This window comes from Lutjanus erythropterus, chromosome 11, assembly GCF_056507025.1.
Source record: "Lutjanus erythropterus isolate fLutEry1 chromosome 11, fLutEry1.hap2, whole genome shotgun sequence".
NCBI classification, from domain to species: domain Eukaryota; kingdom Metazoa; phylum Chordata; class Actinopteri; order Lutjaniformes; family Lutjanidae; genus Lutjanus; species Lutjanus erythropterus.
This window is the reverse complement of record NC_139327.1, coordinates 15,497,628-15,511,650: the sequence shown is the minus strand read 5'-3', so window position 1 is coordinate 15,511,650 and position 14,023 is coordinate 15,497,628. Positions and strand designations below refer to the sequence as shown.

The following is a 14,023-nucleotide window of genomic DNA, read 5'->3' as shown; positions in this document are numbered from 1 at the left end:
ATGTCTCCTCTGTTAACATGGAGTGGGCAGAATTAGTGACCTTCTCCTTCTGTCTTTGCAGATTCATGCTTGTGGTGATCTGTGTTAATGCCGTGACGCTCTGAGCCATCCAGACATTTCCTGAGGTAAAACTTTCAGTTTGCTGAGCTGTCGTTATCACGTTTAAGTGTGACTGGCTCTGCATTGTCAGAGCGATGAGACCAGCGATATGACTGGCTGAGAGAGTATTTTATAATCACCACACCTGCTGAGCTATATTCACCTTCACCCAGCCTTTTTGCACGTTATGCTGTTGCACATACACATACCAAAATAGAAGTTACACATGGAGACGTGCAGTCTGTGCACCCTGAACATGCTCTGAATGGGACGCATACACAGACATTGCATTTATTTTTCAATTTTTACCTGAAGGTGCAAAATTTTAAACTGAGAATGTAATGCATGCTTTTTTACCCTCGAAAAACTGGGACTGAGATATTTTATCTTCAGACCTCCACATAGTTTTTCACGTTGCACTGCCACATTTCTACAGTGACCCACAAGGGACAAACCAAATGCTGGTTGTAGAGGCAGGCCTTTCATGTTTTCTGCGAGTTTTGCAGCCACTGTCGGTTCCCTATATACTTGAAAGGGGAAGATGAGGCAGGCAGAATTTAGTTGGTTGCAATTTGCAAGGTCACCACTAGATGTCACTAAATCCTGCACACTGGTACCTTAATTTATCTTTATTTGGCCAAACATCAAGCTGTTATATCATGTCAGTAGAAAGTGCTGCTGTATACAGTTTTTGGTCTGGTGAGAACACTTTGTGTATTGCACGCTGATGTGTTGTCTGAACTTTTTCCCCCACATTAGCACCGACTCAGATTATAAACCACTGGATGAATCGTCACTACGTCAAACTGCGATGTACAGTACGCACCTTACTCACGAGTTAAATTAATGGCTATTACCTGGAGCCAAGGTCATTTAAAAGTCCCTTTGTGCAGGTATGAATGTGTTTTGTTAGTAGGAGCAGAGCTTTTGTTGGATCCAAGCCCCCATAGTCGAGTCTCCAGCATTGTGCAAATGCTTACTGCAAGCCTTCCCCACCAAGAAGACCACCTCTGCGATGTTGAGCAGAATACAAACTCCTGACACAGCCAGCATGAACACGGTGAAGACCGTCTTCTCTGTGGGCCTCGACACGAAGCAGTCCACTGTGTTGGGACAGGGGTATGAGTCACACTTGACCAGTCGGATCATCTTGTATCCAGGGTAGATCATATAAAACACATACATAAAGGTGACCTCAAAGATGATACGAAACAGCAGACTGATGACGTACGTCCACCAGAGAGCCCCTGTGATTTTCATCTTCTGCGTCTTTATCTGCTCCAGGTCTTTGGGGTTGGTCCGCCCTGACAGTTTGTAGAGCCTCTTGTCGACGTGGCGGCGGTGGGCCACGTGCATGGCCACCAGTAGGGCGGGAGTGGAGACCAGGATGAGCTGGAGTGCCCAGAGGCGGATGTGGGAGATGGGGAAGAAGTGGTCGTAGCAGACACTGTTGCAGCCCGGCTGTTGGGTGTTGCAGGTGAAACCGGACTTCTCGTCACCCCACACGCTCTCCGCTGCAACCACCAGGACCAGGATACGGAAAATGAAGAGGACAGAGAGCCAGATGCGGCCGATGCCTGTGGAGTGTCTGTTCACACCGCTGATCACAGCATAAAACGATGCCCAGTTCATCTTTGGTTCCGGGTCTGAAGGAGAAAATGCAAAAAACACATCAGAGGGTCAACAAATGAGAAAATATTGTGCTAAATATTTTTTTTGTTATTTAATTATTACAATACATAATGAACATACTTATGAGTATTCAGGCCACGTTAAGAAAAAAAAAAACATTTCAAGAATTTCCTTGGTCCTTCCCGAATACTCTTCTGCACATAATCAAACACAAGATAGAACAAATAGTAAATCAGTGAGGAACACTTAATGCTAGGCTTTGTGTTATCACTCCACTGGTAGAGAACAATCGTTGAGGTGTCAGTAAAGGATGCAAGTGTAAATCCAAGAGACTTGTCTCCTAATAAACATATCTGGTGAGATTCTGGCAGCCACTTTCCAATAGTTTTGATTTCTTGTTTACAAAAAGGAGAACAAAAGAACATTGCCACACTTAATGAATAAAAATAACTTAATTTTCTGACTGTCATTTTCTTCCTTTAGTGCCTTTGTGTTGTGTTTAACTGGTGTACGATAATACCTATGTGTAATTTTGTAGTATATTAGTAAATAACTTGTTTGTAAATTTGCTGATGGCATCTCTAACTGACCACCCATTATCAGTCACCGCATTTTCCCATATATCTCCTCCTGTATCCACAATTTTCTAAAAGACTGAAACTGTGCACTCCTGAGCAAATTGAGATAAGATAATAATTTGTTCGTTTCCACTTAATACAAATATCATGCTGAAAAAATAAAATTGCCAAGAGATAATTTTTAAAATAAAATTATGATAATTAACTGCTAATAAATGCTAATAATTTCATGTTAGTAACTGTTATTTATTTAATATAATCATCTTTAAAGTCATTTTTCAAGCAAAGACGCCAAATGTTCAGTAGTTCCAATGTGCTGCTTTTCTTTGTCTTAAGATAAGATAACAGAAGATAATCCTTTATTAATCCTACAATGGGGAAATTTGCAAATTGGTAAGTAAAACTGAATATCTTTGGGTTTTGGGCTGTAGGTCCAAAACAACAAGCAAATTGTCACTGTGGACTTTGTGGAATGTGTGATTGCCATTTTTAATATTTTCTGACATTTTATAGTTAAAGCGATGAAAAGAATAACTGAGAAAATATCAATCAGATTAAAAAATAATGAAAATAACCATTAATAGTAGCAGTTGCAGCAGTTTCTCAAGTACATTCAATGCATCGCAGAACAAGCCATCGCTGCCGCCTCACAGTCAAGAGGATGCAGGTTCAATTCTCAACCCTCTAGAGTCCATCTATTTTGTCCAGTGATGGCCAGAGACATAAGAGAAGATTATAAAAGAAGCTGTAAATTAGTTCAAATATTTGGAAGCAAACTTACAAAATTAAAGTATAGTCTAAATTCAAGCCTACAGAATAATCAATACTTTAATCAGTACAATTTAGTCCCAGCGATCAAGACATTAGTATACTCAAAACTAAGGCTGTAACTAACGACTGCTTTCATTATCAGTTAATTTTACAATTATTTTCATGATTAATTAGTTAATCTTTTAGTCTATAAAATGTCAAACAAATGACAAAATGCACTTCACAATTTCTAAAACAATACTACAAAACCCAAATACTTTTCATTTACTGTCAGAAATGCTAAAGAAAAGCAGAAAATCCTTAGATTTAAGGAGCTGTAACCAAGCAAATGTTTTACATTTTTGCTTGAAAAATGACTGAAAAGATTATTCAATTATCAAAATAGTTGGCAATTAAATTCCTTTAGATTGAAAAATCAATTAATCCTTTAATTGTTGCAAAGTGAAATTATGTTTGAGCACTTTGGATACTTCAGTTCATCAAACTTCCTTCCACCAAATTCATTTAAATCATAAAAAAAGCATCCAAAAAGTCTCATCATTGTTGTTTATCCTGTTTACCCAGCATGCATCATGTATTTCCAGTCTGGCATAAATGTCAGAGTTGTTACCCGGCTCAGCAGGAGGTGTAAGAGGCATAGGAGGCAGCGTAGAGGACAATGTTGGCCCGCTGGTTTGGCATGGATGTGAATCCAGAGAAGAAGAGCGCCTCTCTGCCCCCCTCTGCAGTTGGCAGGCTACTTAAGAGTGCAACACTAAAGTCTGGCACCATACGTCATGTGACATGCTTTCACCAGTCGCCATGGTGGAACATGCAAAGTGGGCATCTGCACCCAAAGTAACTGTGTGTGAAAGACTGACTAATTCTTGGCAGGAGAATAATTTGAGATCAAAAAATGACTCAGGTCTAAACTTATGATGACTCAGAAAGTATCTACCTGATCTTCACCTGGTTCCAGCTGTATAGATAAACAAAATAAATATTGTTTTGTTTGATTATCACCATAAAAAGGCATTTTTTAAACAAATTATATCTCTAGAAAAAAATATTTGCTGGAGTGTCACTGTTTAATCTATAAATGCAACTGTATGTTCAAGTTTTTGTTAAGGAATTTTCTCTTCAGAGTCAAGTTAAGACATACTGTAACAGTAAAGCAGAAAGTCCCCAGATTTAGCCATCTAGAACAAACCGTCCATCATTTTTCTTAGTTACATGATCTTACAGCAGAGTTAGAAATGAATCAGACTTACCCTCAGCTGTATTTTGGAATAAAGCACATCCAAAACATTTACGTTGACGTTAGCAGACTTTTTTTTTTTCAATCTGTGACCGTGAACAAGAGTATCAGAGCACCATGACTTTGCATTGCTAATGATTTCTCTCACACTAGCCACTGCCCTGCACTGGAGAGGTCATATGCTTCTGTGCGCAATATTTGCATACAATAGCCCCATTTAGAGAGGCTAAACAAACGGCTTCAGAATTCAGATCAAACGTTTTAATTTCTGCCCAGCTGAGGAATCTGTGTGGGGACGGCAGTCGTCCTCATTGTGCTGTGTTCCGCAGAGGAAGTGGAGGGTGTTTTTGACGCAATATGGAGTAAAACATAAAGGTCTACAACAAAGAATGACCCATGAAATCTAAAGATAAGAAGACAGGAGTTTATTATTATAATAACCAGTCTCTTATCTAGTTTCTCTCCACAGTCATTATATCCACATTGCTGCTGCCCACCTGATATTAACCACTGATCTAATCTGCTCACTCTGGACTCATGATTTGACGTATTTCTGCAGGATTGAATGCTTGTATTTTAGAATGAAAAACGTCTTTAGGTCACTGTTTTTAGGACTGAGATATACAAGTACTGCTATTAAACGTTTTTTAGATTAAAATCTACAGATGCATTGAAGCATTTCCACGACACCCATATAACATTTGTACTTAAAAAATATGTTAAGTTATGAAATTAAACTTTCATTTGTGGTGGAGCGCAGGGGATGAATTGAGCTGAATTGTTGTCTGGTGGTACGGCAGCAGATACTTCTGTATCTGTTGCTAGATGGCAGCAGGGTGATCAGGCTGTAGCAGGGTCTGTACATCTTGTCGGGGGTGAGGATGGGGGCCACGCTAGATGTCTCTGCATCCAAAAACTCTGCAACTCACACAAAAACTATCTACATAGATAAATAGCACCACAGGTAAGGATGTTAATTTTGGGATGAACAGTTTACCTGACACACCAGGTGGTGTGTTAAACAGCTCTTCTTTCCAAAAAAAAAAAAAACACTTGGAGGCCACCTGTCACGCCTAACAGGGGCTAACTTCAACCAATCAGGTCAACTAACAGGAAGAAGAGCAAAAACATCTTTTCCATCAGTGAAAGCCTTCAGTGTTGCTCTTTGCTCTGGTTTCAATGAAGAAATACTTTCCAGTTCTGATGTCACTGATGCTGTCACAGTATCTAAGCTAACTTCTTCAGGAGCCGCCATTATTTGTTTGAGATGAGTTGTTTCCGTTGACGCTTTTTGCTGTTGGTGTTGTTGGCGCTCACAGCTACCAGTAGGCCCTCCGAGGACGCTGATTGACTTGCACCATCTATGGAGCAGACACAAACGGACAGCTTGGAGTCTGGCAAGATTGACTCTGATGTGATCACATGATCTAACAAATCCAGCTGCCTCACAAGGTGAGTGAACTGTCCCTTTAAGTTCAAAGTATTAATCCCCCAAACTCCTCAGAGTATTACTTATGCAGTATCATTTGATCAAACGGGGTGTCCTTATCTTCAAATCATCAGTCTAAATTACTCCAAACTCCTGCTCTGTTCTGATCAGTGGTCATAGTCACTTCTCTAAATGCTGCAGAGCTTGTTTTTATCCGTATCTCATGGTCTTCATTGGCCCTTTTGCAATCTGATAACCTTATTGGCTACAAATATACAGATAAAAGGTTTGGCTAATAATTCAAGTTGTAGGCTGCTCAGTAAATTACATAGTGTAATGCAAATTTACTCATAAAAGTAAATTACTTTATTACAGTAAAATATTTAATCATGGTCTGTAGTGCATTGCCTGATATGCTTTTAGTCCCAAGTAACTCATCTTTCCCAAATCAAACTAAAAGGGGTCACAGTGCAGATCTTTGCCAGGCAACCACCCAAAAAATATTTTGACATAATCACTAACATTTTGATTAGTAACTGTATCAAATTACATAATTTTTGCAGTAACTGTAAAGGTAATCCCCATTTGCACTAAATGTAACTGTAATCTAATTATGTCCTTTTTCAATAATTGGAATACAATTGCCTTTTTTGTATCCTGTTTACATAATATAGTTACATGTAATCTGTTACTTCCCAAGCCTCTTTGTGAGAACAAAGTGACCTTTGACCTTTATCCACTATAATGTAATCAGTTCATCCTTGAGTCCAAGTGGACTTCTGTGCCATGTTTGAAGAAATTCCTTCAGTGTGTTCTTAAGAGATCATGTTCACAAACACAACACAAACACACCAAGACGTATCTGGCTGGGGTGCCCTGGTAGCTCAGTTGGCAGAGCATGTGGCCCATGTGAGGCTGTGAGTCCTCAGCATTCAGCCGAGGGTTTGATTCCAGTCTGCGACTCTCTGCTGCATGTCATCCCTCCACTCTCTCTCCCCCTTTCCTCTCCTCACTTCAGATTTTCTATCAATTAAAGGGACAAAAGCCCCCTTAAAAAAATATTTTTAAAAATATTTTGTCATGAATTACAAACACTTGCTCATCAAAAGTATTTAAATAAAATACAACAGATAACTGGCATGGAAAATGTATGTAATTAAAATACATGTAATTTGAAAACACATTCTATACAAGCTGATACTATCAGATTTTAGGTAGCCTCAGTATGGGTCTGACCTTACTACCCCCTTGAAAAGATGAGCGCTGCTAATTTCCTTCATCATAGATTTGAGGTGGCCAATCAGGATATCTTTCAGGTGGGAGAAATGTATAGAATAAAGTTCCGTTTTAAAGCTTCCAGGAGATATCATGTTAATAGTGCAGGAGTGTTTGTGTACTTTAATCTACAATTTCAGCTTTTCTGTGACTCTTTTGTGACAAAGTTAGAGCATCCAGATCAACTGAGATTAGGTAATTAGATGCATTTTAGTGTGTTTGTTATGTTTCTGTAGCTTTTTGACGTTAGGTGAGGGACAGTGGCGGGCTATATAAGGCTGCCAGTTCCCATCAAGCGCTGCTGCTGCTGTAAAGATCACATGCTGCCTGTCGTCCATGGTATGTTTATGTGTAAATGTGTGTCTGTTAATGTTATGTGTGTTCATTGTGGGTAAAATAAACACCTGGTTGGTCTGCATCTAACCTCTGTCTCAAGCCTCCTGCTTTAAAACCCAGCTGCTATGTGGCTAAACACTTCACACAAACACACAACACACAAACTTCACAATACAACATTATCAAGATCTTATGGCTTTTCTGACCACATTGAATTGGATCTGGTCAACCTCCAGATTACAGTATAAAACATGTCCAGTATGACTATAGATGAGAGCAACCCATCTGGGTACTTTGCTCATGTGTCATGCTTTTGCCCCTTTTTTTGGGTGACAACAACCACTCTAATTTGACTGGCAGTCAATTCAAACTGTGAGGTGTTTGCCATTTTAAATGCATAAAATAAGAAAACTGCATCACTTTTAAGCTATTAGGAGCCCAAATCCTCTGCCAGTCAGGTGAATGATCATGCTGTCTTTGCTGATTAACAATTAGCGTCATTATATAGAAAAAATTAATGGTGAAAATCGCAAATTTCCATTACTCCTGAACCAAGAGTTATTGTTTTGCAGTAGTTTTGTGCACTAGCCAAATGAAACTAATTTATTCTCTTAGATCATCTGCAAAGTTATTATATGGTTGTCAATAAAGAATATAAAAAGTCTAGAATGTCTAAGAATATGACATGAATGTTTGAGAATATGACATAAAAGTCTATAACTTAAACTATTGGTGTACATGGACACATGCAACATCCGGTTACACTCTAAAAAATAAAGGTCATGGGTATGTTTAGGCACCAAAAACTAATAGATTAATTTATGGAGAAAGGTAAAGTAAAGGTAAAGTCTCATCTGCCGAGGCTGAGTCCGTACCACAGCGGCCTCGTCTCAGTGTTGTATGTCCTCCCCTATTTCCTGTCTTCAGCTGCTCTTATCAATAAAGGCAAAAAAGTCCAAATAACAATAATAATTTTAAAAAGAATTAGTTACACATTGTGAAGACTGCAACACTCATAAAAGGCTGTATACTACATGAAATGGCTGTATTGTTGAATTTCATGATTACAGCTGCCAGTCAGAGAGGCATCACCAAGAGATTTAATTATGTACAAACATTCACAAAGGATGCCAAGATATTTTTTTTCTCTCATGACCTGTTCTGTAACATCTCAAACATTCCTTTTTTATAAGGCCCAAAGAGAAGTTTCAATCCCTGCAGTGGCTGTGTTTTTGAACATGTACATGGATGAAGGTTTTTCATATCAGTCTCTGGTACAAATGTCACTAAGTTTGGATATAAATGTACACTAGTGATAGAAATATTTTGCAGCCTTGGGAATATTGAGAAATGTAATTTAATGTGACTGACTGATGGATTCAGATAAAGCATTTAAAATTGTGTGTGTGTGTGTGTGTGTGTGTGTGTGTGTGTGTGTGTGTGTGTGTGTGTGTGTGTGTGTGTGTGTGTGTGTGTGTGTGTTTGCAGGCTTGTAGTTGCCTCATGCTCCAGTTGAATTTGAAGGGTGACATCTGGAGGTCTTTAACAGTTACTGCAACTTTTCAGTAAAAATTCTCCTACACTCTGCAGAAGTGAAAATTCCACTGTGAATTCAACCTTGTGAAAGTGACGACAGTAAACTAAACAAACAGCAGTTTGTTTAGTGATCCAGCTCTACATTTCTCAAGTGTAACACTTCAACACAGGCCTCTGAGGAGAGAAACACGTCTGCAGAGGTGTCAGCGGCACCAGCATGCAATCCAGAAAAATCAGTTTTAAACATAAATACATTTTCATATGAGTTTTATATTTGTGAAGTGGTACTCAGGTGAGCCCAGTTATCTTATTCTACTTTATGCTGATGTTTCCATTATGCAAGTTTAAATATCTTACAGGGTTATTGTGGGTGTGTGCTGTAATCAGGACACTCAGGTGTTTGTGTAAGCTGAGTAAGGTGAAGCTGACTGTGCAATAAGATCAGTTAATATAACCATACTCAATCTCAACGCAGGAACACACCCAGTCACATGCAGGTGTGACCTGGCTCACTGAGGATTAATCACATGGTACGTCCCATGATATGTTCAGAGCACCCACTACTTGCAACACCTGCTTGACCATTATCTTCTAGTTCCTCAGCCAAAACATATTTTCTCTCCCTGTGTTTTAATGACCTCTTCCATCATGCAATGACTGAACATGAACCATAAATTGTCCATACCAGACACCAAAAAAGAGCATATTTAAGCTCTTTTTGTTTGCAAAGGCTAATATGCAACTTTCTAAGTCACAGCCAAAAACATTACTGAACATTTACTAATGTCAAAACAAATAAACAAAAAACTCCAGTGTGAATCAATTTAATTTCATTGTGAAATAGAAAATGATTGGAGGGCCACCCAGTGCTCTATCTGGGGCCAGATTTGGCCCATAGGCCACAAGCTGAGTATCACTGGTCCAGGGGGTAAAATCATCCAGTTATTCACAGCAAAAAAAAAAATCATATTCCCAGAAAGTCATGAATTTGTGTGGCAGAATAAAAAAAAACTTTCATCAAGGGCTGAGCAATTAATTGAATATTATTGAAATCACAATGTAATATAATGTCAGTGTAAATCTATCTATCTATCTATCTATCTATCTATCTATCTATCTATCTATCTATCTATCTATCTATCTATCTATCTATCTATGAACGTATATACACATTTATTATTGTTTTAAAAACTTAATTAATATCTAGGTCAGTTGTTGTTATCGATATGCTACCGTTAGCACCGATTCTGGTCAAGCAAAATCATAACTTCGCAGATTTCCGACAGCACCTGAAAGCAGCATCAACACAATCGCTCCAACTGTGCAGCTGCAGCCCCTTTAAGAACCTCCTGGGTGTGGAAAGGGGGAAGTTTTAGTGAGTCCATAGCCAGATGGTCACGTCCCATTCTGCTTTGTGTTACGCTCTTTGTACAAACGTGGGACTTAATGACTGTATTATGTCTCTGTTAGAAAAATATATATATAAACTAAGATGTATTTTAGATGTTAAAAGCGTTCTGTACACTTTAAAAAACAAAAAATATTTTCAAGCTGAGGTAAAGGAAAGAAGTAGGCTGGTGAAAGTGTAAAATATTTTGGAATGGGACGCGTCCAGAGGGATTCTCGCCGCTCTTATAATCACACGACGCTGCAACAAGGAAAAAGTAGCAAAGAGGAGCAGGATACAATTGAATTAGAGTTTAAACAGCGCGTCAGACTGAGGGAAAGAGGGAAGTGAACCCGCAGCGGACCTCCTCTCCGGTTACCGCACTTCATCTGTCAGCAGCAGCTGCCGCAGGCTCCCACGGACACCACGGACACCATGGTTTCCCTGGACAGATGAGAGTGTATGTGGAGCAGCAATGAGCTGTGTGTGAGGGTCGAGCGTAGGCTGCGTGGCTCACTAAAACACATTCAGTCCTTCTATTGTCTAAAAACCCGGCGGTTTGGAAGATGGGTCATCCTCCTCTGGAGTTCAGCGACTGCTATCTGGACAGTCCCGAGTTCAGAGAGACTCTCAAGTGTTATGAGCTGGAGCTGGAGAGGACCAGCAAATTCCTCAAAGAGCTGATAAAAGATGGCAACAGTGTGATCACTGCAATCAAAGGTAAGTTCTTCTTTTTGAGTACCTCTATTGCAAGTGCGGTGTTTTTGCACACTGCATGCACGTCCAGTGGCGCCTGTGAGGAGGCTTGACAGGATCAGCAGCATCAGAGGGGCCTTTTCAAGGGCCTGCAGGATCAATGTTGGAGGCACGTTCAGGAGGTGCTAGTGTTCCCTTGGGAGAGCACCAAACAGCTTCCTCTGAAAGGTCATGGATCTGTTGCAGATGTGCAGGATGAGCAGCTCTGTTTGTTTCCAAACAGCACAGCAGCTGTCTTCTCTTGCAGGATTTGCATCTATCCAATGTGTTACTTTAAAGTTTTAAAGAACTTTAGAGAGGTTTCTCAAATCCAAAAATATTACAACAGCATTACAAACCAGTATATCAGTCGACCGATATTACCAGCTCAGTATTGGCCTGTCACTGCTGTGTCTGTTTTGGCATATATGTTGTCTGATATATTTTTTAACAGAAAGTAATGCAGGTTGTCTTTATTTGTTAGCTTAATAGGCAACATTTTATTTGATCTTTTTTCTTAATTCAGGTTTAATATATAGATATGTCTTGCTGTATTTGTGTTTTTATTGATTGATACTAGTGTTGTAATGCTGTCATGTTCTGTGGAAAGGGGATGGGATATATTAAGACCTCATCTGAGGTCAGCAAGTTAGATTAGATAAGATTTAATTTTGAATGTGTTTAAAATAGAGATACAATATGCAAGTAAGAACCCCCCCCCCCAAAAAAAAAAAACAAACAACCCAAAAAAAACGGAGGAGGAAGATCAACAAGTCAATCAAACAAAATAGCACGAATAAAACTCAACCTATATATCTTATCCGATCGTCTGTTCCATGTGCATTAAGTGTGTTGTTTTTAAACATTTGTTTAAACTTATCGAACATTGAACGTGTATTTATCATTGCAGTTATTTCATGGAGTAACTCCTTTAACTGTGATGCAGTGATTTGTAGTCGTAGTCCTCACTGATTGTTTCTTGAGGCCAGAAAAGCACCTGTTTGACCAGTGTGTCACTGTCAGTCTGTTGGATTACTGTTGCACGTCTGGCGTTCCATAGTTTTAAACATACAATACCTACAAGAATGATTATTTGCAATAGCGTTGTATGTTTAGGTGGCCATGTTTTGTGCAAAATGCAATACATTAACAGATTTATATCATCTCAAACCTACACCGGCCCCCCTCAGTTTATCTGTGAGGTCCTGAGCTCTAAAGCAGTCCATTAAAAACTGCTTCTGCTGCTGTGTCTCATCTTGTCCCCTCTCTCTGTGTGATGCATCATCTCTCTGCTGTGGGACCAGTCACACACTGATAGTATGGAGCAGAGCCAGTGACAGCACACAGTCAATGTGTATATTTGGGTCAGTGTGACACACACGAGGGAGGGACGCTGTCCAAATCACCAATGACAAGCTTTTCACCTCGAAAACAGAAACGGTCATTGTAGGTGCTGCCGAGTGGTGAGGGTCCTTCTGTATATTTAGTCCAGATAATAGCCAGAGGTCACGAGTCAGCGCTGCTTGTTTGGGTAAACTGCACCAAGAGATATTCATGAAATTTCCATCTCAAGTTCTAATGATCAGAACTCACTGCTCATGCATTTGATCTCCGGCTGTAAATGTTGTGAAATATGTGTGTTATTCCTTGCACTTTGTTGACAATAAAGGGCTTATAAAAAGGCACCATTACAGCAAGAACAAATAAATAAACAAATTAAAGCAAAATTTGTTAATGCAAAAAATGTGAATCGATTGAAAACTGTTCCATTGCAAATAAAGGCATTTCAAATCTGATACTAAGTTCCTCAGGCAAAATGCCTCACAGTATTGATCTGACAGACTCTGTTTTGTTTTGATAATAAAACCCAGACGTACCCGGATAATATATTGCATAAAAGACCACATTCTGGCTGCTGTTGTGCCGCTCAGGCCTGCCAAGGATATCTTTCATACTTGAGACTTTCCTACCAGAGGAAAAAGAGAAACCGCATAGTTACAATAATCCTGGACTTCATGAGAGTTGGGTTGAATTTAAAGAATTGTATATTGCAGTTAATGGCAGTTACAGCTCTATTCAGATAAATGTCAGATGGATTAAATTCTTATTATTTTATTTATAGGCTATTCATTGGCAGTACAGAAGTTTTCACAGACTCTCAGCGTGTTCCAGTTCGACTTCATCGGTGATTCCCTGACAGACGATGAGATTAACATTGGTAAGATAATGCAGACACGCTCCTTAACACACACTTAATATTTACTGACTATTAAAGTCATGATGAAGTGATCTTGGGAGGTGTTGCAGAATAACTCATGCCTTATTCCAGCAGTTTTTTTTTTACTAATACCAAAAGACTTCTCCTGCTTGATATCAGTGGAGAGGAACATATTGGCAGCCACTTGGTAATTTCTCACTACTTGAAAATGAGGAACCAGGAAACTATACAGTTTGGAAAAAACCGAAGTTTCTGCCTTATTGTCAATTGTGTGTGAGCGGCAAGTGAGCTGTGTTAATGTTTCCTGCATACAGTTAAGATAACAATGTGCGAACTCGTCTTTATTCTGGTTGTCCTCTTGTGTTTTCTTCCGCAGCTCAGTCATTCCAGGAGTTCGCTGGACTCCTGCAGGAAGTGGAGCATGACAGGATGATGTTGGTGGGTTATCAGCTTCCTCCACACTCACTCTGCATCCTATCTGACGCCTCATTAGATGAGGATTAGACCACTCGGGAGTAAACTATTGGCACATTCTGTTATGGATACCTTAAAAATGGATAGTAGTCTTGTATGAGGTAGTCATTGATAATACTAATCAATAGTCAGTGTATTACCTACAGTAGATGGTGGCTGACATGCCCCAGTTTTGGAGAAGCAGAAAGGCGTCCCAGCACAGAAGCTGGCCAATGAACTGCAGTGGACGGGATCAGCCACAAAAGGTATTTTAGCCAAAGAAGGTCCACCTAAATAAATCAGTATCAGTATTATATCAGTATGAGTGTGCACGATA

The 14,023-nt window shown here is 39.4% G+C and overlaps 2 protein-coding genes across 2 annotated transcripts in view; one reads left to right on the top strand and one right to left on the bottom strand.

The window, feature by feature from the left end:
* Positions 1 to 624: 624 nt before the first annotated feature.
* gjb1a (gap junction protein beta 1a) lies at positions 625 to 3,718 on the bottom strand. Its single transcript, XM_084730256.1, has 2 exons — positions 3,691 to 3,718; positions 625 to 1,745 (listed from the first exon to the last, which is right to left on the bottom strand). The coding sequence occupies exons 1-2, from the start codon at positions 3,716 to 3,718 to the stop codon at positions 1,009 to 1,011; spliced, it is 765 nt and encodes a 254-aa protein (XP_084586382.1). The 3' UTR covers positions 625 to 1,008.
* A 6,662-nt stretch (positions 3,719 to 10,380) lies between these two features.
* The window catches only part of ophn1 (oligophrenin 1), a 30,686-nt gene continuing 27,043 nt past the window's right edge, over positions 10,381 to 14,023 (top strand). Inside the window, exons 1-3 of the mRNA XM_084730924.1 lie at positions 10,381 to 11,000; positions 13,138 to 13,233; positions 13,610 to 13,671. Of these exons, the coding sequence (XP_084587050.1) occupies positions 10,847 to 11,000; positions 13,138 to 13,233; positions 13,610 to 13,671 (312 nt within the window). The 5' untranslated portion in view covers positions 10,381 to 10,846. The remainder of the gene's footprint in view (positions 11,001 to 13,137; positions 13,234 to 13,609; positions 13,672 to 14,023) is intronic.

Bases quoted from the DNA above. Each gene is read 5' to 3' on its own strand.
- gjb1a (XM_084730256.1), bottom strand. From the start codon at position 3,718: ATGCCTCTTACACCTCCTGCTGAGCCGG. The intron at 1,746-3,690 runs GTAACAACTCTG...TTTCTCCTTCAG, and splicing joins TACACCTCCTGCTGAGCCGG to ACCCGGAACCAAAGATGAAC.